The 25,100-nt window shown below is 48.0% G+C and overlaps 1 protein-coding gene across 1 annotated transcript in view; it reads right to left on the bottom strand.

Moving 5' to 3' along the window:
* The window catches only part of Nfasc (neurofascin), a 93,721-nt gene that overhangs the window by 27,788 nt on the left and 40,833 nt on the right, over nt 1–25,100 (bottom strand). Inside the window, exons 8-20 of the mRNA XM_028764634.1 lie at nt 23,485–23,596; nt 22,898–23,082; nt 21,645–21,776; nt 13,941–14,084; nt 13,201–13,312; nt 12,727–12,893; nt 12,160–12,307; nt 10,686–10,810; nt 9,496–9,540; nt 8,003–8,104; nt 7,561–7,758; nt 6,243–6,313; nt 4,496–4,718 (exon numbers count right to left, since the gene is read on the bottom strand). Of these exons, the coding sequence (XP_028620467.1) occupies nt 4,496–4,718; nt 6,243–6,313; nt 7,561–7,758; nt 8,003–8,104; nt 9,496–9,540; nt 10,686–10,810; nt 12,160–12,307; nt 12,727–12,893; nt 13,201–13,312; nt 13,941–14,084; nt 21,645–21,776; nt 22,898–23,082; nt 23,485–23,596 (1,764 nt within the window). The remainder of the gene's footprint in view (nt 1–4,495; nt 4,719–6,242; nt 6,314–7,560; nt 7,759–8,002; nt 8,105–9,495; nt 9,541–10,685; nt 10,811–12,159; nt 12,308–12,726; nt 12,894–13,200; nt 13,313–13,940; nt 14,085–21,644; nt 21,777–22,897; nt 23,083–23,484; nt 23,597–25,100) is intronic.

Here is a 25,100-nt window from a genome sequence, read left to right on the forward strand (position 1 = left end):
ATCCACTTGCTGAGGTCACCCTGGCTGTCCATGTTAAACCATGCTGGAGCTGCTCCAGGTGGCACCACCCTTGTCCAAACCCACCTTGACGAGCTGCAGGTCAGACCTACCTCCTTCCGGGGTGGTGAATTCCTTGGTTTCACTTCGAGGCCCATCACCTCTCCCATTGACCACAACCATCTCCAGCTTGTAGTTACTGTAGGGGAATAGGCGAGCCACCACGCCCCGGGGACGGTCACCAGGGAAGCTAGCCTGCTGTCTCTTCTGAGACACCCACAGGTTCTTCAACAAACTGCTTTCCCTCCAGTAGTAAGCCTTTGAGACAGAGGTGGGTTGGTAAGGGGCTAGGCAGCAAGGCCAGGTTAGTGGTTAGTGGTGGTAGTGACTGGTCCTCCCTTGGCTTGCTATAGGCTGCTCTCAGTCGCAGATGACCTCATCCTCCCCATTCAGGAGGGCAGGACAGCCTTAGGGTCCCAATCATGAATAGAATAATGGTGAATATGAAACAAGGTTAAAATTTTCACTCATTCTTGGAGCCATGCCACCACATCTTTGGAGACTATGTCCCAGCTGGGCAACATGTTGCACAGAGAGAGTCCATGCCAGAACCATAAATGTGAACCACGGATCCTGGCGCGGAAAGCTTTGTGCCTGGTGCTCAATGACCATTTTGCTTTCAGTTGGATTAGTAGAGTTTAGGGAGACAGAAGGTGGGCACACAAGGAGCAGGTTGTCCCAAACAGTCGGAGATATGAGCAATGGTTGAATTAATTCTTGGAAGCCAAGCGATTTCTTCACATACCGTTGAAGATCTCTCAGACGGCAGACACAGGTCCAAGTCAGTAAGGGTACAGGGCTGCAGGCAGCTGAGCTCGGACGGGAAGGGTTGCCTTGGAGGTGGCAGAGGTCAAGGGTATAGTGAAGGTCATATTAGCAGTGGTAGGAAGCCATGGGACATGTGTCACAGCAGCGTCACCAGCCAAGTGGTGAGGAAATCCAGACTTATGGAGACCGGTAAGTACTTCAGAAAGAAAAATCTCTGGGCCAGCAGGTTAAAGGTTAAAAGTTAACTGTTGAGGAGGAGCTAGGTCAGGTGCACCCGGCCTTCCTTTATTTAGTTTTCCGCCAAGTTCATTTTCCAAGAAGGGACTGACCCCCTTCTGTGTGTCCCCAGCTGTCCATCAGCCAACTCTTGATGACCTCAGAATTCACAGACCCAGTGGGAACCCATGTGATATCACCCTCACTGCCAACTGAAATGCAGATAGCTCCTGAGGGAAAGTCCTGTGTCACCTCTCCCTACAACCCCAGTCCAGCCCTCTGAGGACAGGTGACTCGGCAGAAACTGCTCCCAGGTTGAAAGCACAAGAGATCAGGTCCTTTGGAATCTGTGTCAGGTAGCAGAGTTGGCTGAGGTAACTGGGAGGCAGCTTACATCCCTTTGGTGGCTTTGCCCGTTAGTGTGACTTTCTGCAACCAGGTTGGGAAAGCAAACAGCTCAGCAGGAGCCTCTGAGGGAAAGGGTGCAGCTCAGGGGTGCTTCAGTTATATACATGAAGATACACATGTCTGTTCACATATGGATAGCAAACATGTGTGCTCTGCAGGACCGGCTGAAACCTAGCACCCTCCTAAGGCGTTCTAGCCAAGCTTGATCTTTCAGTATATCACGTGTGTTCCTATAGGCATGAGGTGTGTGATGTTCCTGTTAGGAAGAGACCAACCCCATATGGTTCTTTCACCTAGTGATGGTTGTAGCTACCATGACGTCATATTACAAAGTATTCCACGTATGGTCGTGCTGGTGCTGTGTTAAAAGGTCTGCTGGGCCACCAGTCACAAAACGATAGCAATACAATTGTACTGTTTGGTGCTGATCATCACTAGGTTACTGGGTTACATGTTTATACTATTATCCTCTGTTTCATAGTTACTCTGTGTTACTGTTTTGCTTTTGCAGTACAGGCCTCATTAATGTTGGGCAAGCCCTCTCCCTTACTCTGTGTTACTAGTTTGCTTTTGCAGTGCAGGCCTCATTAATGTTGTGCAAGCCCTCTCCCTAACTCTGTGTTACTGTTTTGCTTTTGCAGTGCAGGCCTCATTAATGTTGGGCAAGCCCTCTCCCTTACTCTGTGTTACTGTTTTGCTTTTGCAGTGCAGGCCTCATTAATGTTAGGCAAGCCCTCTCCCACTGAGCTATGCCCAGGTCCTACATTTTCTTTTTTATCCTATTTGGAAAATGCAGCTTCCTGTAAAACAGTGTCAACATCACACTGGCCACAGCCTCACACATCTAATGCTTGCTGTGTGTGTTTATTGCAGCAAGCTGCCATGCTGAGGAATTGACTTATACCAGCTAGGTTTGTCTCAGTATGCACCGTAATGCTGGCACAATGACAACGTTGGCTAATGATGCATTTCTCAGAACATATCCCTGTTGCTAAGTGATACATGAACCTATGTATAATATACATAAGTATATGTATGCATGGATATGTTCCCCACTGGGAAATTTCAAATCCCAGAAATCATCTTGAATCAACGTTAGATTCTACAAGTACTCCTAGGGTCCCTCGAGATCCCCTACACACCAAGGCTGCTACCCCTTCCCCTGGTTAGCAAGAAGGTGGTTAGGTGGGGCTGGGGGCTGGCCTTCTCACTCGATACTCTCTGAGCTGGCCCTGGACCGTGTCAGAGTAGACTCGGTTCCACTGAAGGCTGATGGCTGTGCTGTTCAGGACTCGGATTTTAACTTCAGTGGGTGCAGCCCTGGGATCTGCAATGTGTGGGGACAGAGAGCTGGTTAAACAGGCAAGGCTGGCTCTTGGACTCTGGGGTCCCCTATGATGTGTTCTGAGCCTGAATCTCTACTCTAATGCATACTGGGTACTCCAGAGAGCAGTGAAGTCTTAGGACAAAAGGGTGACAATTCAGGTGACCAGAGCAACGATTTGTGGCAGCACAGGGAACATCTAACTTACTTTTCACTTTCTCTACCTGTTCCCACTGCTCTTTCTGGACCTTGTCAGCTGAGTACTTTTTCCTCAGGCTTGAGGAATTTAGACCATAGGAGGTGCCAACATGGGTGCCAGGGTGGAGTAAAGGGGAGTGGCCATTGCTTCCCCTGGCTTCCTCTGCTGGGCTGCAGGTTGGCAGCTCTGCGCTCGCTCCGCTGCCAGATCCCCTACACATAGTCACGGCTTCTGGGGCAATGCTCACAAGTGGTGGTGACTCATGTGTCCCCCACCCCTTTGAAGCTCAAAGGGAAATCACAAGTTCTTGCAAGCTCTCAGAAGGCTCAGAGCCCTTAGGGTTTTCCTCGAATACCCTTAAAAAATTATCAATAATCAACTCTGAGTGTACCAACAGAAACACTATCTGTAGAAAGAAGATGTCCCAATTTCGTTCAGAAAAGGAACTCTCGCTGTGGCCCCTGCACTGCAACCAAAGCAAAGCTGCCGCAGAGATGCACAGAGCCCAGGGTGGACAGATATGATGGAAACAATGGGGCCATCTGGGAAGCCTGCAGTCACACTCACTGACTGGCAGCCCCCCTAGATTCCTGGACTAGGTGGGGTCCCTCTGCTCATTTCCAGTGGGCCCACTCCATCATTGCTTCTGGGACTCAGTCCTCACGGCTTCCCTCTTCACCATCATGGGACCACAGACCTCACCTGGAGCCCAGTCTTGCCTACTGTGTCCACTCCTAGTAAGATCTGCTCTCGTCCCTTCTTTCTGCTCACCCCACCAATCCTTTAATCTCTTCTTGGATCAGACCCAGACCCAGCAGTCGAGTCTGATTGACTCTGCCAAAGCTCTGCTTTGCTCACAAGCTGTCACACTCACTGATGCTGATACACAGGCCAGACTCACACTTTCAACATTCTAGGTCTAGAATGTTGATTTGCCCAGGGCCGACTTCCTAAGAACATCCCATTTTGTGTTCAATTCCATGGGCCAGGAACAGTGTTGGAATGCTGGCAGATGTTGGGTCAGAAAAGACTCTAGCTGGTGCTCTGCAGACATCTCTGCCTGTGGCTCCCCTGCTATGGGAGCCTAGCCTGTGCACTGATTCCTTGGAGCATCTAAATAGCTTTTTCAAATGGGAGTCCTAAAGTCTTTCTTGATGCCAGCAAGGCTTGGCAGTAAAGCAACCTGTCTGGGGATCTGGGGACCTGGGGACCTGGCTTCTTTTCTCAAGCATGACATTTGCTGTTGTAGAATCCTTGAAAGGGTTGTCTCTAGACTCTCCTGTTTTACAGTTGTAAAGTTCCAGCACTGGGGTGTGTACTGGACTAAGGAGGATGTATTCAAAAGATAATTCTCCTCCTGAATGTTACCAGGTGCTGTACAGCCCAGGACATGGTAGGGTGGCCCTGTCTCTTGGGAACTGGTTGCCTTCCCATGATACTTGAGTTTCTCAGCCCATGAGAGTGGCCACCTATAGCTTGACAGTGAGGGTCCTGTTCAGGGAGGGAGGTGGGCCAATACTCACAATCTTCTCCCGAGTACCCAATGACGGTGTCAGGCTCAGGGCCTTTCCCAAAGTCATTTTCAGCCTGGACTCGGATCTCATAGGGTACGTAGACAGGGGTCTGCCCCACCACATAGCGAGAACCCCACACTGTCACATTGTTCCAAGTCTCTCGGGTCTCTCTCCGTCGCCACTTGACAATGTAGCGTAGGTTGGGACCAAAGGCAGAGGTAGCATTCATAGGCTATGCAGGGAGAAACAGACAGACAGGCAGACAGACAGGGTGGACAGGGTGTCGGTAAAGCCAGCCACAGCTTGCCCTCTTCATCTGTGCCAAACACACTACCCAGGCTTGCCTGTCGGTGGCCAGCTCCTTCGCAGTGCAAGGGATGGCACCCTGTTTCTGCTGACTCCCTGAGGAGCCTAAAATCATAGGTACTCTGTGGCATCCAGATTTCCTCTGACAAAAGCTTCACCAGAGACTTAATCACTTTGACTGCAAGCACCGCCCACACTGCAGGTGCATCGAAATGCTTTCTTTACTTTGGGCAAACTTCCTCCTAAGACAGAAGGAATGGAGAACCAAACACTGATAACCATGATCTCCGGAGTCAGAGAGAGGATTCTGCTCTAACCAAACTATTCTTTTACAGACAAGACCAAAAGTCCAGAACTGACTTCAGTTCTACCAAATCCATATATCCTTCTCCATACATCAGAGCTGGTTAAAGACAACAGAAACCCGTTGGTCCTAAGGATCTGGCTCAGGAACCAAGCTCGTAATGCTTGCCACATAGAGCCATGGACGAGCTGTCCAGAATTCAGGCTCATCCCAAAGCTGCTGGTCAAGGATGTTGGAGGTGCAGGCTTCAGAGTGACAGGGCTAATGGTGACCCTGAGGGGCGAACGCCACATCTCTGTGGTCGATATTCACCGCAGCGACTCAGTGCCACTTGAGTGAATGTATTTTCCAATTTTAGTCTTGGGAGTGGCTTAGGAAAAGTCAGTTTGAAAACATATATCTCAGTTTTAGTTTGGAAGGGAGGTTCAGGGGGCAAGGCTGAAGAGGGGAGATGACATTTTGGGTCACCTAGCCCATGCTGTAGGAAGAACCTGGGGTTTGTAACGGCACCAGAGCCTCCAACAACCCACTGCACAGAGCCAGTGCACACCAAGCTCAGTGCTGACATCCTGCACATCTCTTCTCCTAAAGCCAGGTCCTGCCTTCAAAACCAAACTGTTTTAATTTGTTGGCCTTCTTGATGAATTTTGCCTGACTGGAAGCCTGTGACATTTGGTGACCTCTGCTCCCATCTCTGCTCTGAACTCCTGCTCCTAGACACTTATTCTGTTTTATTTCTGAATGTTCAACTCTGAGACTAGCTTGGTTCTCAGAGGACAGTGGTCCCAATCAGTTAGACCAGAGTTTCTCAACCTGCGGATCACAACCCCTTGCGGGTGGGAAGGTGTTGAACAACTTTCACAGGGGTCACATATCAGATATCCTGTATATCAGATATTCACACGACGATTCATAACAGTAGCAAAATTACAGTTGTGAAGTAGTAATGAAAATACTTTTATGGTTGGGAGGGCCATCACAGTGAGGAGACGTGTTAAAGGGTCACAGCATTAGGAAGGTTGAGGGCCACTGAGTTAGACACACCGAAGCAGACCATGGCACCAGGGGAGTAAGGAATGGGGGCTCCTGGGTGTCTGCTGTTAAGTGAGCAGCCCACTGGGGGCTGGGGTGGGGAGGTACGCTCACCGTCCATGTGATCTCCATATTGTTCTTTCTTGTCCCTTCGCCCTTCACATCACTGGGATTAGACTCAGGGGCTGGAATCCAAACAGATAAAGCTGAAACCCATCCTGAGGCTGACCAGGACCCCCGGTGCGCCTCCCTGCCTAACTGGCCCCTTCTGTACTCTGGTTCTTCTCAGCTCCTGACTCTTTTTCTTCCATGTGTGCTATGTCTTCCTGGCTAAGACTTGCACCCCCAAAGTAGAGCTAATGTCTTTTCAGTGTAATCCTTTGATGAGTTAGCACTTACCACAAGCTTTCCACCTTGCAGGTGACCACTGCGGTAACTCCGTACGCTGTCCCCTTCATAGATCATTGCTGAGTATGTTTTGTGAGATGCTGGCTTATCTTAGTATTTAATGTTTTAGGGAAAGCATTTCTACCTCTGTGAGCTGGTGTGGTTGCATAAATTCAGCCATTATCTTGGTGTGTTACAAAGAGAAATCTGACATAGCACCAGATTATATATATTCTTAAGGATGTCTCTGCCACAGCTCTACACATTCAAGCAGATGATAAAGAATCACTAACAATAATACAAATGACAGTTAAGATTTACTGTATGTTTATTGTGTGATGGGCACCACAGTAAGAGCCTGGCATGTATTTTCTATTCTGTCCTTTCATGTGCATCTGTATGTGCACATGTGTGGGGGCCAGGGGTGTCTTCCTCGTTCACTCTCCACGTTACTGTTTGAGACAGGGTCTCTCACTGTACCTGGAACCAGTGATTCAGCGACAGTGGCTGACCAGCAAGCCCCAGACATGCTTCCTTCCCTCCACTTCTCCATTGTCAGGATGACAGATGAGTGCCACCAGGCCCACATTTACATGGATCCTGGGAACTGAATTCACGTCCTTTATGCTTCACAGCTGAACTATCTTTCTGGCCCTCAAGACACATTTTCTTCTACATTACAGCTATTTATTTGTTTGTGTGTTTGTTTAGTGTATGCATGTGTGGCTTCACATATGCCATAGTGCATGGGTGAAGGTCAGAGGACAACTTTTGAGATTCAGTCATCTTCCATCCATTGGGTACCAGGGATCAAACTCAGGTCATCAGACTTGGCAGCTGGTGCTTATTCCCACTAACCTATCTCCCCAGGTTTTTAAGTGGGAGTCCTCACCATAGCCCTGAGATGTATGTGTCATTATCATTCTGTTTCATAGGTGAAGAGGCTAAAACTTGGAACAGCAAGTCAGTTCCAGCCTAAGTCCCCATGGCCGGGAGCTGGGATGTGTCAGTGCGAACCCAGGGCACCTGGGGCTCAAGTACTCACGTGCCCCACTGGTTCGGTACCGCTCAGATGGAAGGCTGGGGTGGCTGCTTCCAACCTCGTTGACAGCGATGACTCGGAATTGGTAGTTGACATATGGGGACAGATGGAGGACGGCTGAGTTGACACTGCCTGGGAACTTGGAGTGGTCATGCCAGACCCCTGGTTGGAACTGGTCCTCTTCAAACTGAACGACGTAGTCTGAATGGACAAGGAGGACAGAGCTGGTCTGGGAGTCACAGAGTCCTGCTTTAAGAGCATATCCTTCATGGCTTCTGTTTGTCTTTATCGTTTCCTCGGGATAGACGGGGACACAAAGATGCCTTCCCAAGACACGGGACAACCAAGGCCTCCATGCATGGGTTATGAGGCAGAGGTGTGAGCGGACACTAGGGGACCTTGGTCCAAGACTCTCTGGTTTTGGAGCACAGGGCTCTAGGCTGACCTGTGATAGGGCTGTTGTTATCATCCCCGGGGATCCACGTCAGCCTCACACTCCTCTCGGCCAGGTCAGTGAGCTCCAGGTCCCTGGGTCGGTCTGGCCGCCCTGAAGCAGAAGAAAAAGATATTACTCTGAACTCCTGAAGGTGAGCCAGTCCCTCTCCATGGTGGGAGTACTAGTCCTGGACAAGTCCCTGAGGGCTCAGGTCTCTACTGCCAGTAGATCAAACCCCAACCTACCCTAGAGAGCCAGGGACCACCCGAGTCCCTCCAGGAGACAAGGGAGAACCAAGAAGATCAAAGAATATGGAACAAGGTAATAAGGAGAATCAGGAAGATGGAGGGAATGAGGCCATCCTGTTTCTTCAGGTCGTTTAGAACATACACATCACGGGTAAGCTGCTGCTTCCCCGAAGGAGGCTGGTGGGGAGGAACGGGGACTTTTTTTGGTCTCACGCCTCATGATGACTGCTTATCTTTCTGGATGCCAGGACTCTCAGGAGCATGCCAGGTGAGCTCTGCAGTGCTGAGCGGGGCAGATAGACGAGGGAAGTCGGGAGGGACCAAGAGAGGCCAGGACAGGCCCGGTAGGAGACTCAGTCTGGATTGTGTGAGTGTGTAGAGCAGAGGCCACAGACTTCCACACAGGATAAAGGAAGCAGCTTTGGCAGTGTTGTTCTAGGGAGTATCAGCCTCGTCCTGGTTTTGGAAGAAGTCATGCAGCCATAGAATGGAGGAAGATAACTTTCTCCCACATTTTACCTCTCTGAACCAGCTATTTCCATATTTTGGCTGGTTACTAGGAGGACCTAGAACAGTGATTTTCAACCCATGGGTCACAATTCCTCTGTGGGGGTCAAATAACCCTTTCACAGTGGTAGCCTAAGACCACCGAAAAACACAGATTTTTACATTATGGTTCATAATAGTTGTAAAATTACAGTCATGAGGCAGCACACACTTATGTAGTCTGTACAGAATGAACAAAAATAATTTTATGGTGGTGGTGAGGGGTCACCACAACATGAGGACTGTATTAACGGGTTGTCATGTTAGGAAGGCTGAGATGTACTAACCTCGACAGTGAGTCACTTAAGTTCACAGTAGTGCGTGTGTGCGTGAGGAGTGCGTGCGTGTGCGTGGGGGCGGGGTACATGATGCATAGCAGTAGGTGTGTGGCAGTCTACACATTGGTGAGCCTGTAGGGGATGTCTGAGGAAGCTTTCCTGACTGGCCATTAGGCACCTGAGGCGTAGCTAGGGGTCAGCACGAGGCACCCTAAGGGAGGGCTAAGTGTGGTAGAAAGAGAAAAATGGAGGTCCAGACTTATGAGTCCAACTTGCAGAAGGAGTCTTGACATGGGCCAGGAAGACAGGTGACTGTGGGTGCCTGAGGGTCAGAGGTCACATGCAGGGCATGTGAAAGTGTTGTCCACCAGCACATTTCTCCTCACGATTCTACCCCTGGGCTCCAGAGCCCCCGATTAGTACCAATTACCTTTGGGCAGGGCAGCCAAACGGTTAGTTGGAGTGGCCTGATCAGCTGCAACGGCAAGATGGGTTATCCAGGTTAGCAGGTTATCCAGGTTAGCACGTTATCAGGGTTAAAGGGCTCTAGACTGACACAGATGGATGACTGAGGCTTTTGCAGCCATCCCTGGGCAGTCCACCTCCCAGCTGGCCCCTTGTGTCTCTCCATGGCCTGGAGTGGAGTTTCTGGCTTCTTCCTGTCCTAGTACTGTTAACATATCTGGGCCCATCTTGGCCAGCAAGTGCAGCCTCCACTGCAGGAGTGCAGACAGGGAACAGGACAGAGATGGCAGCAGAGGACCTGCTACACTGGAAGAGGTAGCCACCTTCTCATCTGATCAGAGTGGCTTGCCCTTTACAGGCCAGCAAGGACAGGAAGGGGTGGCATCCTCTAAGTCAGTGTGTGGCAGTGTGAAATGCCACCAACACTTGGGAGCAGCACAGGAGGGGAAGGAAACTGGAGGAGGTGCTGGAAGTAAACACACACCCCCCACACACCACACGCACACACCCCTACATAAACACAACATTCCAACCACACACCTCCACAGACACACACACCACACAAACACATACATATAACACACAACACTCCCCCTCCACGCTACACCCACATAGACATATATCCTACATCATACCCCATATACACATATACACTCACACACATGCCATTAGCCCCACACACGTACACACACACACACACATACACATACACAAATCATTCCCCATCCACACATCTAGACACAAACACAACACCCCCCCATCCCATATTATACCACTTCACACCACATCACTGCACACACCACACACACACCACCACCACCATCATCCTCTTGGTCTAGCATTGCTTCAAGACGGCTTTAGTCAGCTTGGTGGTGTGGAGGTAGCTGTGAGAGGGCAGAAGAGGCAGAAGTCACTCCACTTTCTGCCGTCCCACACCTTTCAGCTGGGCTCAGGAGGTCAAAACCTCACTCAGGAGACAGAACCCCACACTGTCCTCCTCAGCTTGTTTGAGAGAGGCAGCTCCTAATCCAGAGACCCCAAGAAGTCATCGCGCCTAACCGCTGCCGACTCTGCACTGCCCAGTTCTTACGGCCGCTCTGGCTGCTGGGAAGCAGGGAGAAGGGTTGTAGCACTGACGTGGGTGACAGCTGTTACCTAGAACAGTGAGGTAGGCCTTTGCCAGGTCCTGGTCCAGCTCAGTGCTGGCCATGCACGTGTAGCTGCCTTGGTCCCGCTCTGCCACTCCGAAGATGGTCAGGGAGTCGTCTTCCTTCTTCATCCTGCGAGATGCCAGGCTGAGGTTGGCAGGAGGGAGGGTGGCTCACATACCGAGCATAACTGATACTTTTGTCTCACAAGGGGAGAGTGAGGAGGAGGTGAAGGAGGTGGCTGGGCCAGGTGAGAGAGAGAGCATGGCTCCTGCTGGGGTGTGAGGGACCATCTCAACACTGACTGGACACAGAAGTCCTCAGCATCCACACTGGACCCGGCTCTGAGCCTTTCTTGTGCTGTACACACTTCCCAAATTAGGGTACGATTACACTGACAACCCAAGACAGGCCGCTGTCACTCCCCTTCCCTTACACGTGACTTGTCCCGTGGACCAGTTTCGACTTCTCTGAGCTCAGAAAACAACCTGTTTCCAACAAAGGGAGGGGGCATCCCAGAGCAATACAGGACAGCTCTAGAGCTTTCAAAACCAGTGAGCGCTGGATGCCAGTGCACACAGGCGGGTGAAGCCTGCATGAAGCTGGGCGAGACTGGGAATGGCTGGTGTCTTTCTGCCTAGCTCAGAGACAGCAAAAAGCCCTGGGAAGGGAAGATGGGATCAGCAGCAGTTCTCAATCCCGACTGCACATTACAAAATACCCAGGGGACCTTTAAATATTATCAGCACCTGAGCCCTTAAACCAATAAAATCAGAACTGGGGTGTGGGAGGTGCAGCTGGGGGCACTGTCAAATCATCCAGAAGATCTAGAGCTGAGAAGCATCAGGCATCTCACTGGATGAGACAGACGAGGTCAGGCCTGCCCTCTACTGGTGAGCGGGGGCACTACAAGCAGAGCAGAAGGGATTGGAGTGTGGAATGCAGAATAAAGAGGCAAGGAAGGGAATAAGAAGAGGGGGATGCAAAGGGGAGGAAAAAATTGAGAGGAGGGGCTGGTGAGTTGGCTCAGAGGTTGGGAGCACTGACTGCTCTTCCAGAGGTTCTGAGTTCAATTCCCAGCAGCCACATAGTGGTTCACATTCATCTGTAATGAGATCTAGCGCCCTCTTCTGGCATTCAGGCATATATGCAGACAGAACACTGTACATAATAAATCAAAAGGAAGAGAGAGAGAGGGAGGGATGGAGGAAGAGAGAGAAAGAGAGAGAGAGAGAGAGAGAGAGAGAGAGGGAGGGAGGGAGGAGAAGGGTCGAGGAAGACAGAAGATGGGAGAGAAGAGGTGAAGGAGAGAGCAACAGGCCTCTGATAAGAGGAGGAAAAGGTTCCTGGGGTTGCCCCTGAGGAATGGGCCACCAAGGCCATCACTCCTAGTAGCTCCCTAGTGACATGTGTGGCACTGAAAGCAAGAGCAAACTTCCCTTAACTGTGTGTAAGGATCAGAGGTGGTGGAGAGCAGAAACCTGTTTCCAATGTAGAGTGGCTCGTCATCCTTCAGCCAGGAGACTGTGAGCTTCAGGGAGGGGTCATGCTTCACGCGGCACTCCAGCTGCACTGTGGTGCCCCTCTTGGCCACCTGGTCCTCAGGCATCCTGTAGATCCTGGTGGGGTCTGTGAAGACAACTGCAAAGCTGACCACTGACCTCTTCTCTGCCCACCAGCTCCTATGTGTCCATGTAGTGTGACGTGCCTGAGCTTGAGATGTCAGGCACAGAATACAACTAGCTGTAAGATGAGTGGGGATTCCTGTGTGTAGGGTGATTAAAATCCCCACATAGTTCTCGGGCCCAGAAATCTATGATATGAGTGCTGGTTTGGGGAGGTAGGTGAGCTCTGGATCAGATTGATAGGCTGCCTGCCTCAGGGTTCCCACACTTGGGTCAGCTGGAGTCGCTGAGAGGACATGCTGATGTCCACCAGGATCAGACCTCAGGCAGAGGCATTTCCAAAAGCACCAGCACCAATGGATAGCCGTGAGCATGGCTTTATTGCCCTACCTGAACTCCCACTAGGGAACCCCCTTGGCTTGCCTTTGACCTCCAGGCGGACTTGATTTTCAGCTTTGCCCAGGATGTTGGTGGCCACACAGGTGTAGATGCCTTGATCCTCTTTGCGAATCATCTTGATTTCTAGACTGCCGTTTTCGTAGACGTGGTAGTTACCACCATCCAGGTTGCTTCCTTGCCCATTCTTAAACCTCACAACAGAGCAGCAAACACAGCATACTGAGAAAAGACTGGCCCAAGGGAGCCAGGAAGCAGCAGAGTCTATGGCAGGGTTGGGGGGCTGGGGAGCTCAAGGTAGACACAGTTCTGAGTCGTGCAGGCTCTGCCTATAACCACTAGCATCTTTCCAGCCCCTCTGAACAATATGGGGGTTCACCCAGATTGGCCAGCTTTGACTGTTTAAGGATCCCAGGTTTTGTTGAATACTGCCTGCAGGGCAGAAGGGAACCAAAAAGACAGACTACCCCTGCTGGGGAGACCTGGTCTCCTGGGACTTACCATCGGAGTGTTGGAATGGGAGACCCGAAGAACGGACAGTCCAGCCGTGTCCGGTTGTAAAGGATCACTCTGATGAGCTGGTTCCGGGGAGACAGCATCCGAGGAGGTACATCTGAAACCCCAGAGGGCCAATTTTCCAATATGCATGTGAAGCACAACTCTCCCTTTCCTTCCCTTGTTCCTCCCCTTACAGCAGTCGAGACTCTGAGAGTCCCTTCCTTTTACAAGCTTCGTGTAAGGGAAACCGATCCAACCTACGGTCCCTGGGATTCAGGTGTCCCAGGAGCATTACAAATGCTGCCCGACACGGTTGTAGACCACAGTCATGTTACAAGTCAAAGCATGTCATTCTTGCTGTGTTTAGGTGAAGAGGGAGTGAATTTATCCATTTGTCTATCCCACATCTGCCCCATATCTAGACTGGCTTTTGCAAAGTGTTTCCCCAAAGTGTTTCAGAGCTTCTGGAGCCAATCCTCCATGGCCCCGAGACATGGTGGATCTACCAGTTCCCACTTCCCTCTCCTTGCCCAAGGAATACAGCAGCCATGCTCAGAAGCACTTCCTGTGCAGCTTCTCTGATAGAATGAGCCCCATGGTCACCTGGCTTGGTGGAGTGCAAGCCCTCCATTCATGGGTCACACCTCCCCAAGCCTGCCCAATATGCTAGGCTGCAGAGAAAACATACCTCACGACATCACTAGACCCCAGGAAGGCCCCACTGCTAGTAGGCAGAGACTCACCCAACACACTGACAAAGGCATTGGCCAACAGGTAGCCATGTTCGTTGGATGTGTTACATTGGTACACTGCTCTGCTGCTGATCTGAGTGTCCCGGAAGATGATAGTGTCTCCAGCCACCTCACGGTTGGGATTGGGTGGTGCCGCTACAGGTAAGAAAGAGAGGCTTCCCATAAGATAGGGAACAGAACAGAATGAAGAGCATGCAGGGCTCTCTTTCTCTTGACAAGGTCCCAAGTATGCTAAGGATCCTTGGGAATGTGAACCCAAGTAGATCCAGCTTCTAGACTCTCAGCACTGTTGAATCCTGTGACCTGGACCCTATGGGAATTTGTTTCTCCATCTGTCATCTGGTGGGAACCTGACTCTTTGCTTTCTGCAGGCAATAGCTAGACAGCTGTGGTTGAAAATAAAAGCTATGGAAACAGACTTTGCAAATGGGAATCTAAGCACATTTCCAGTCAGTGCTGTCAATACTGCTTCAGTTCCTGCTTTGTGAGACAACCCACCACCTCATGGCATTTTGTGAGGATATCCTGAGACTTTTCTTTTTTTCTTATAAGAGATTTATTTATTTATTTTATGTATGTGAGTACACTGTAGCTCTTTAGACACACCAGAAGAGGGCATCAGATCCCATTATAGATGACTGTGGGCCACCATGTGGTTGCTGGGAATTGAACTCAGGACCTCTGGTAGAGCAGTCAGTGCTCCTAACCCCTGAGCCATCTCTCCAGCCCCCATCCTGAGACTTTTCATACAGGTGTAAAGTGACTAGCGCAAGGCCTAGCAATACTGTTAGTGTTTTCACTCAATTTATTTAGTCAGCTGATTAGTTTTCTGAGAGCTCTTGCTGGCCTTGAACCCATTCTATATCCCAGACTAGCCTTACACTCATGGCAATCCTCCTGCCTTAGCTGCTAATCATTGGGATTGCAGGCATGAGTCAACGTGCCTGACATTCATCCATTATGATCTTAATCAGTGTGCACTGGCAAGAATACAGCAGCATCCAAATGGACAAACCCACCATCTTTTCCTCCTTTGGGCAAGACCTCTTTCAAATACAAAAAAGCTGCCCACTGGCAAGAGCTTCGTGTCAGCTGAGTCTTCATGTTTGCAAAAAGGTCTTCCTAAGATAAGTAGCCTACATAGAGGCCATTCTTGTCAATAGTTCTCCTGTGTTGCTGGGTTTGGGGAGCTGTAGGCCCTGTCCATATGTCACTCTGGTACTTGGGACAAATCAAGTAATACATCTGTCCTGAGGGAACACCATTCCTGTCTTCACCACGAGAAGAAAGAGTGAGGGGAGGGAATGGTGAAAGGAGGGAATGACAAGGAGCTGCAAAACAAAAGATTTGCGGAAATGTCAAGAAATGTCACTTTCCTCATTTGTAACCGCTGGAAATGTCTGGGCCTGGAGGCAAATGCTTTGGCTTGCTGAGACTGTGAGCTCACTGGAATTGCTCAGACCTACAAGTGACAGGAGTCTGGCCCTATGGTGCCACACAACAGATGAGAATCTGGGGACTCAGCAGAAGGTAAATGAAGGCAGAGTGTGTGTCCTTATCATCTACCTTGGGACCTACTCAGCAAAAAGCCACCAGGGAAGTGGCGCCACCAATCCTTGCCTGGACAATTTTATGAACCCAGTTTTCCTGCCAGTCACTTCTCTTAGGTACTTCTTGCAGACAGATGATCCCAGAGCTGAGACCAAGCTCCAGGCTGTGTAGCTACAAGACAAAGCTCTGAAGTGTACCACCACTGCCTACTTCCTCCAAACTCTATAAAGACAGAGGAGGGTGGTCCACAGGATGGGGCTACATCTCTGCACATGATGGGGTAATGAAACTCCCTGGGGATAGCTACAGATTCAGTTTTAGCAAAGTGCAAGCCCACTGAAGTCCAATGCAGTCTATAGCTAGCCTGCTTACCGCCCCTGTGGCCTCCTGCAATTCAGAGCTTGGTTTCCTCCCCTATTGTGTTTGTGAGGATGCAAAGCCAGTACCCAGCAAGCTGCCTCCCTGCTTTGCCTGTCTTCTCTGCTTCTCCACCTGTTCCTTTCCTCGACTATTTTTAAAATGATATTTCTATTTAGCATACAAAAGTTATGGGATTATAGTCTCATACATATATACCAATGTACTTTAGTCATACTCCCATCCCCCCTGACACCTCTTCCCTTGTTTCCAGTCTCCTGGCTTAGCCTCTTGAGTGGTTCATCATGTCCAGCTTTATAGTTTGTGTGTGTGTCCTTGTCAAGTTTGAGGTTAGAGCAATACAGGCTTTTTCACAAGTCTGTTAACATTCCTTCTTTTTTTACTTCATGAACAATTGAGAAGTGCTGGTGTTAGTATTTCCTTACAGGTCTGTTGAATTCAGCAGCGAATCCTGCCTTGGTCAGGTTTTCAATTTATTACTTCTTTGGGATCTGTTTAAGTTGCTCATACATTCTTGATTTAATTTTGGTAGGTGATAGGCATCTAGATCCTACCTATTTCTTCTAGGCTTTTCAAATTATATGTTTCCCTAAACTATGTCCTAAATATTCTCTAGATTTCATTGAAATCTGTCCTGATGTCCTCCTTTTATGTCTAACTTTATTAATTTTGGAATCCTCTCTTTCTTTTGGTTCATTGATAAGAATTTATCAATTTCATTTATTTTTCAAGAACCACACTCAGTTTCATTAAGACTTAGTACAGTTCCTTTTCTTTCCATTTCATTAATTTCTTCTCTGATTTTTGTTATTGCTTTTCCATCTACCGCTTTGGGGTTTGGATCGTTCTTGTTTTCCTGAGGCCTTGAGGTTCATTCTTGAGTTATTTATATGCAATTTTTCAGTATGCAACCTTGAAGCTATGAATGTTTCTCTGAGAACGGCCTTTGTTAGATCCCAAAGGTTCTGACAAGTGGAGCTTCTAGTTTTCACTTGAATCTTTCAAGTTTTCCTCACAGATTTTGGCAATGGCCCACTGCTCATTCAAGAGAGCATTTGTGAACTTCTGTGGTTTTTTCTCCTTGTTGGGTTCCAGTCAAAATTCACTGCATCCTGAATAGATACAAGAAGTTATTTCAATTCTTCTGCATTGTTAAACCTTGTTTATGGCATAAATGTGATCTATTTTAGTGGAAGCTTCATGGATTAGAGACAAACATCTATTTTACAGCTGTTGAGTGGATTTTCCTGTAAATGGCAGACAAGTCCATTTGATCTTAGCTGTGGGTTAACTCTGAAGTTTCTTTACTGACTATACATCTAGATGGCCTATCTATTGATAAGATGGGATATTATGGTCACTCACCACTATTGTATCAGGAACCATCTGTCCTTTCATGCACATTTACAGAGTGCTTGTTCTATGAAATGGGAAGATCCAGCATTCAATGCATATATATTCACAATCATTCTCTCCTCTTGATGGAGTGTTTCCTAAATATGTAGTGGCATCCTTCACCTTTTGTATTAGGGGTTTGCTAGTTGACTATGCTGGACAGGATAGAGCCTTCTTAGTTTTTCTTATTCATCTATTCTAAACAAAAAAAGTTACACTCTCTGCTGGGTTCTCTTGGCTGAGACTGTATTCCTCTTTGTGTTTAGGATTTCTTTAGCATTTCTGCAGAGTGGGTTGGTAGTCAAGAATTGCTTCAATTTGTGTTTGTCTTAAAATGTCCTTATCTCTCCATGACTTTATTTACTTTGTAAATACTTATTTAGCAAATGTGGCATGGTATACATGTGTCATATGTATATCTGGAAGTCAGAGGGAAATGTATAGGAATCGGTACTCTCCTTCTACCCTGTGAGACCAAATTCAGGTTGTCAGGCTGAGCCATATCTCCAGCTCCTCTACATGAATTTTAAAAGATAATTTTGATGGATATAACAATTTTGGTTGATAGTTACTTTACTTTCAATGACTGAAGCAGTCATTGAAAAAAACCCATGCTTTCTTGGTCAGATAGGGGGTTCGTATTGAGGTCTGATGTTATTCTGATGCCTTTGTGAGTTGATATGTTTCTCTTATAGTTTGGCTATTATTTGTTTGATACTTTGGGCATCTTGCCTATGTTGTGTTATCAATCTCTGGTCATGGCTATTTGGAATTCTAAATGTCTTTTCTGTTTGTGCTGACTCGTTTATGGAGACTTGACACAAGCTAGAGTCACCGAAGAGGAAGGAGTCTCAAATGAGAAAATGCCTCCATAAGACTGGGCTGTAAGCAAGCTTATAGGACATTTTCCTAACTAGTTATTGGTGTAGGAGGGCCAGCCCACTATGATGGTGCCACTCTTGGGCAAGTGGTTTTCTGTTCTATAAGAAAGCATGGATGAACAAAACATGGGGAGCAAGCTAGTAAGCAGCACCCCCTCATGGTCTCTGAATCAGTTTTTGCCTCTAGGTCCCTGCCATGTTTTAGTTCCTGTCCCGACTTCCTTTGATGATAAACAAAGGATGATGTAAAAATATAAGCCAGGTAAACTCTTTCCTGACCAAGTTGCTTTGGTCATGGTGTTTTACCACAGCAGTAGAGACCCCGACTAAGACAGTGCTTAGATGTCTATATGTACAGTTAGATTTTGGGAAGTTTTCTGCTATAATTTCATTGAATAGATTTTCTATACTTTTAGTTTCTATCTCAGCTCTTTCTATTGCTTCATGGGTCTTTAGGTTTATATCTTGATTGTATCTCTGGATTTTTGGAAGTTATATTATTAGTTATAAAAAAATCTTAGTGATGTTAGTGATGCTTTTTAAATTTAGTGATGATTGCTTCTTTGGCCTTTCCTTCTATTTCTGATAATCTTTCTTCTTCATGATGTATCTATTGATGGTTTCCATTGTGTTATTTTACTTGATTCATTGAGCTTTTCATTTCAACATTTCTATTTGATTAAAAAAAAAAAAAAACCAACCCCAAACTAAAAACCAATCTCAATTTTCTTGTGGATCCCTGTTGCTGACTTTTTCCTGTGCTCTTCTTCTGACTTCTTTGTCTATATCATGGGCTTTCATCTCTTGCTCCTGAACTGATCACTTCACTTTATTTGTCTGCGTGTTTCCATCCTCTTTGAGGTCATGGATCATTTTACATGCAAACATTTGAATCTTTCATCTGTAATTTGCTAATTTCACCTCTTTGAGTTCAGAATCTGCGGAACCATGCTCCTTTGCCAGAGATGTGCTGATATATTTGTTTATGTTTCTTGTGTGTCTGAGCTATGACGTACACATTCATTGGCTTTGATAGCTCCTCCAGGTTCATTTGTGTATCATCTTATTGAACTTTTAAGGGGCCAATTCCCAGTACTATTCAGAGAGTGCACAGCAAATTGCTGAGACAGCAACCACACCAAGCCATACTTGGCATAGAAATACACTTAATATTGGATAAAGCCCATGGATGCATCATGAATGGCTGTAGAACAGAAAATGGTAAAAGTGTATGTGCTATGAAGTTGAAAATTATTTAGAGTATATACAAAAATAGTCAATGGATGAGGTAAAGAAGGAGAAAATACACAGAATCAAGGTTAGATAGAAGGAAAGACAACGAAGAGGCATGCCTAGCACAACATCAAGAAGATGGAGGGGAACGAACACAATACACAGATACAAGATCTCCAGGGGAAGTCTGTAGGGAAGGTGAAATGAACATAAGAGAGGGAATAAAGCAGAATTCGAAGCACTGTTCCAGGCTGGGGTCATTGCCTGCTTAGCAAATTGCTTGCTGCAAAAGCACAGGGCCTGGTTTGATCTCAGAGTCCATATTTAAAAAAAAAAAGCCAGACTAGTGACACATGTTCTAATCCCAGCACTGGGGAGGCAGAGACATCTGGGGTTCCCGGGCCATCCAGTCTAGCCTACTTGGCAAACTCTAGGCTAGTCAGAGATCTTGTCTCTAAAACCAAGGTAACAGCTCTTGATGAATAACAACTAAAGTTGTCCTCTGGCATTTACCTGTGGGCACATGTGTGAGCCTGAACACACACACACACACACACACACACACACACACACACACACACAGAGCGCCTTTATTTGAAAGCTAAGATAAAAGATAGTAAATGTGTAATAAGAAAAGAAAAATAAGAAACACAGGAGGCTAAAAAAGAAACACATAACAATGAAAAATGCCTATGCACAAATAGATAAGTGTGAGAAGAATACAATATTAAGGCAAAAAAGCTTTTAAAATAAGCTGAAGTAAAAAGACCCTAAACATGCAGTAAAAAAAAGAAAAACTGAAATTCAGAGGGTGGGGGTTCTGGGAACAAAGAAGTTAGAGCAATTTCTTCCTGGAGCTTTGAAGGCTGAAACCCACCAGATTTAGTGGATTTAGATTTGGGGATTGGCTGCAGGGGACCCTGGACTCTTGAGTGTAGAGCTTGTTATGGCGGGAGCATGCCTGAAATGTTCTCTTCACTCAGTGGCTCCCTTCTCCATGCACCACGGGCCTCTGTTGGCCACACTTAGCTTTGTGGTCTGTGGGCTGTGTTCTTTCACTCCTCTGGGCTCTACAGTTTGTGTACTCTGGGGTGGAAAAGGTTCTCGATGGAAGTGTCTCCCAAGGACACTGAGTGGGGGACAGAGGCACGGCACCTTGAGACAGGAAGCCCTGCCATGTTCTTTCCATGTCTCCCAATGTCAGCCTGCCTGCTGTGGACATGGTTGTGTATGTCAGGATGTCAGACGGAGCAGAGAGGCGTTCTGACCTCAGGCTCAGGACTTTTAAAACGTCACAACTATTCTGAGTTGATAAGATCAGTTGCTAACCCCCAAGGGTGAGACTATCTTACTCTATACACCAGTGTTTCTCAACCTGTGGGTCTGAAGGGGTCACATATCAGATATTCTGCATATCAGATATTCATGTTATGATTCATAACAGTAGCAAAACTACAGTTATGAGGTAATAAGAAAATAATTTTATGGCGGGGGGGTCACACAACATGAAGAACTGTAGTATTAGGAAGGTATAGAAGTGTGTTATATACACTTGGCCATCTGGGCTGAGCTGCTGTACACACTTGGCCACACTTGGCCACACTTCCTCCTCTGAGTTCCACTAGTTGATATCTCTGTTTACACTTCCCCAACCCTTAAAGAAGTGAATGACTAGACATTTAAAAAGTAAAGCGACTACACAGAACAGAATGTAAAAACCAGACCAACATCATCAGCTCAAAGGGATCCCGGGATGCCTACTCAATCCATCTGGACAGGACCGGTTTCCCCCAAATACTTAAGTTTTGTTTTTCTTTCCATTCAGCCATAGTCTTCCTCATGGTCACATAACTCCACCTTTTAGGTGGCCTTTGTTAGAGAGACTTAGATCCATCAATGGTTAACAACATAACTTAATAACATTCTAAACCTCACCTACCACTCAGAGTCCAAACCTGAGTTGAGGCTTCAGTGTTCAGATTCTAAACTGGGCTCTAGAGTTATGCAGAAAGCAAAGGTTAAGAAAACCACAAAGAAGCACAGATCTCTAAACACAGGAACAGAACCACAGGTTCTGGGCTGCTTAGCCTCCTGTTTCACCAGAAAAATAAGGAAGGCTTTCTGCTTCTGAGATGCCTGCAGAGGAAGGTTGCTGGAAGCAGTGCCAATGAGCCGTTCATCTCCTTCACTTTAGGGACATCTGGCTCACCAACAGAGCCTCTGAGGTGGGAGGGAAAGATGGAGCAGCTCGACTCACACTGCAAAGGTTCTCCATTCACCATCCACTGCACAGTCGGCTTCGGGTTCCCATTGGCTCGGCATACCAGCCTCCCATCTTCACCAGGAGCCAGGATCAGGTTCTTGGGCTCATCCAGCCAGTATGGAGCAGCTGAAAGACAAGGCAGGCAGAGGTAGATGGCACAGGCCAGGCACGAGAAGCCAGGTGGGCTCCTGTGTGTGGGTAACCCCTAAGTCCCAGCCCCGATCGTTCCCCCTCAGGATGATGGCTCAGCCCAGCCTCCAGGTGGCTGGTTAGCTGGGCCCACAGAACAGACTCTGCTTGTTAGGATTCTCCAAAGGGCGTTTACAATGCACGGATGCTGAGGATCATCCAGACCTACTACAGCTGAGTTGTCAAGGGACTGAGTTGCTGAGGCTCTGAGAGGTCAAGGACATTGACGATGCGCTTGGTCATACCCTTTGGGATTCTGTTGTTATAAGAATGGAAAGTCCTAAATTGTTTTCTTTTAGGCACTGAACTCTGGTCAGAGTCGTTCTTGGCTGTTCACGCCTTCCCATTATTTGAACAATTTCTTGTGAACAAGTGGATTTTTTCTGAGAAAAAGAAACTTCTAGATTATGGCTTCCAAATTCTTGTTACCCACCAAAAAGAATGAGAACACCCTTGTGTGTGTATAGTGCTGAGGACAAGGTCATGTAACCAGCCAACTGTATGCTGAGAAGATTGTACTCAGCCTCAGCCCTCGACCTCCCGGTCTGCAATGTTGCCTGGGTTGAGTAATGACTCACACAGCCCATCATCTAACAGGGACCCACAAGGACAGGAGCTCTGAGGTTGAGACAGCTCAGGTGAGCTGTATCTGCTTTGAGGGGAGGGAAGTGGCTTAAAAATGGTTTGGTCCATGATGATTCCCATCCTTAAGAAGAAGCATAGTGCCATGCATACAACACAGACAGCACAGGCTAAGACGACACACCACAGATGGGAATGCAAAATGAAAGGAAAGGCTCTGTGAGGGATCTCACTTGCAGAGAGTGCCCAGAGCTGGGCAAACACCAAGGTCAATTTCCTTCCCTCAGTATCCATGCCCATGAACGCCTGTAGTTATAACCCAGGAGTGATACCACCATGGCAGCCCACCGTTGCCATTAGCCAGGACACTGGAAGCTCCCCACTCCCTCTGCCTCCTGGCCACAGCAGGAACGGTGTCATGACATTTGTGTTCAGGGCTGGCAACTTAATCATAATGAGAAATACACACAACGTACCCTTTACTCTCACCGAGATCGTGTGCCGGATGCTGCCCATCTTGTTGGAGGCCAGGCAGAAATACTCCCCAGAGTCCTCTTCAGAGACATTGGTGATGCGCAGAGCCTTGTTAAAGTTCTCGAACTTGGCCTTGTTGGATGGGAGGTCCCCACCTTTCTTGTACCATGCAATGTCTGGTGTTGGGCTAGTACAGGGATCAAGCAGAAAACAAAGGGCCCATTACTGAATGTGTCTTCTAAAGAGCCTGACACCAGGACATCCTAAAAGTGGACTTGGGCCCAGGTGGGAAGTGTATACCCTCTAAAACCTGGGCTTTTCTATTCAGAGGAGGCTGTCTGGCCACAGGAAGGCAGAGCTAAGACGCCTTTTGGTTTAACGCATCTGCAGCATGCCCAGCCGTTGCCTTTTCTCTTTTCCCAAAGCAGAGACAGCCATAGTAGGATGCAGATGATAGACATACAGTGTTCTGCTCGTGGGCCTGCTTGCTTTCCCTTTCCCTGTATACTTTTTCTGCCTCCAAATGTGTGGCTTGATGCCCACTCATCCTTTAGGAACAGGGCTAGAAGATGGTGCAGACCGTACGTACACTCCAGAAGCAATGCACTCCAGCAGCAGGTCCATGCCACGTAGTACCATCTGACTGCTTGAGGTGCCCTGGGGATACATGAAGCTAGGCGTTCTTTCTGCAACTCCTCGGGCTGAAACAGGACAGAACAAACTTCTGTGAGCCTCCTGCCCAGGTGTGTCAACACTATTGGGTTAGAAAGAAATGTCATCACGCCCTACTGTTGGGCCCTTCCAGCCCAAGCCACCCTCAAGATCTGGGTGTCTTTAAAAGATGTGTTTAGAAGCTTGGGGGTCCTCTGCTCCAGCAGCCCATGTATGTAACCAGTTCCAGGTTCTGTTGAGAGGAGCCCAGAAGCTCTTTCCTTCCTCTGGGAAGGGAGGGGCTGTGGAGCATTGAGCGGTCCATATCTGGCATCTGTGTTGGGATGGTGGGGCCCCCAGGCCAGGTCATCTCAGCATTGGTCTATTCCTCCCCAAGACAGGGACATGGAAAAAAAAGAAGCCATAGGTTGGGGACATAAGACAAGCCACCTGCTCTCTGGGACTCTGATAAGGAGCTGGGATGAAGCAGCAAGACCCCAGATAAACAGAGAATTATTAATGGCTTAGCAAAGACACAAAGTATGAACGAGGAGAGATGACTGGAAAGTTGTCTGGGGCCAAGCCCACTCTGCCTCCTCACTCTTGACTGCATGAGAGATGGGGTGGGTGAAAGTAGGGTAAACGGTAGCCAGGATGGGGGGGAGGTGACCAATAGTTCAGCTAGGCTGGAGCAGCCATGAGATAGGCAGAAATCTTCCACACAGGCTTTAGAGGCTGGGTGGTCTACACACTGACGCTGTTCCCCATGGAAGGGGACATGCCAATCAGGGTGCATCCATGGAGAGTGGACCTAAGCCTTACTTGCTTCCTATACTCTTTGTAGAACTCCATGGAAATAGGTAAAATAAAAAATAAAAAAAAATGTTCAACCAGAAATCCCAAGTCAAACAGGACACTGGAGGAGGAATTACTACCTTAAACACATGAAGACTGAAAGAGGAATATAAGCCTGAGACACCATGGGTCGTAGGCTCAGCCAGGCAAGAGGGAAGGAGGGGAGGCAGAGCTGCTAGGAGCTAGGAGCCCTTGGGGATGCCTGGAGTGGGAACAAGGGCATCCCTCTGGGTTTAACTGCTGCTGATGGGGTGAAGACTGGCTGGTGGGCATCCAAGCTCAGTATCTTGTGCTTCCCATGGAAGCTGGCTGCCCCTGCAGGTATCTGGATGAGTCAGGGAGGCTCCTGTCCTGAGGACGCCCAGTTTCTCTTCATTAGCCATTGGGAAACATCTCAGAGAATTTATCTTTTATCTTTTGTCAAGGGAAGAGACGTTAAAACACACACTGAGGTATTTGTGCTCCTGCACAATAGAACGGACGGCATATGGCACGTGTTCAGGAGATATTTGTGAAGCTGACAAGTTAAAGAGAGAAAAAGAAACAAAAAAGAAGGCAAGAGTTTACCCCCACACGGTCTCACTTATCACACCAGCATACACATAGAACAGCGGCAACTTCAGGATTAATCCATTAAGTGGTTAGTCGGTTACTGTCTATACCTGCAGACCTAGCAGCATCCACACTCAGTAACCAGGA

This window comes from Grammomys surdaster, unplaced genomic scaffold (genome assembly GCF_004785775.1).
Source record: "Grammomys surdaster isolate TR1022 unplaced genomic scaffold, NIH_TR_1.0 145, whole genome shotgun sequence".
Lineage (NCBI taxonomy): Eukaryota > Metazoa > Chordata > Mammalia > Rodentia > Muridae > Grammomys > Grammomys surdaster.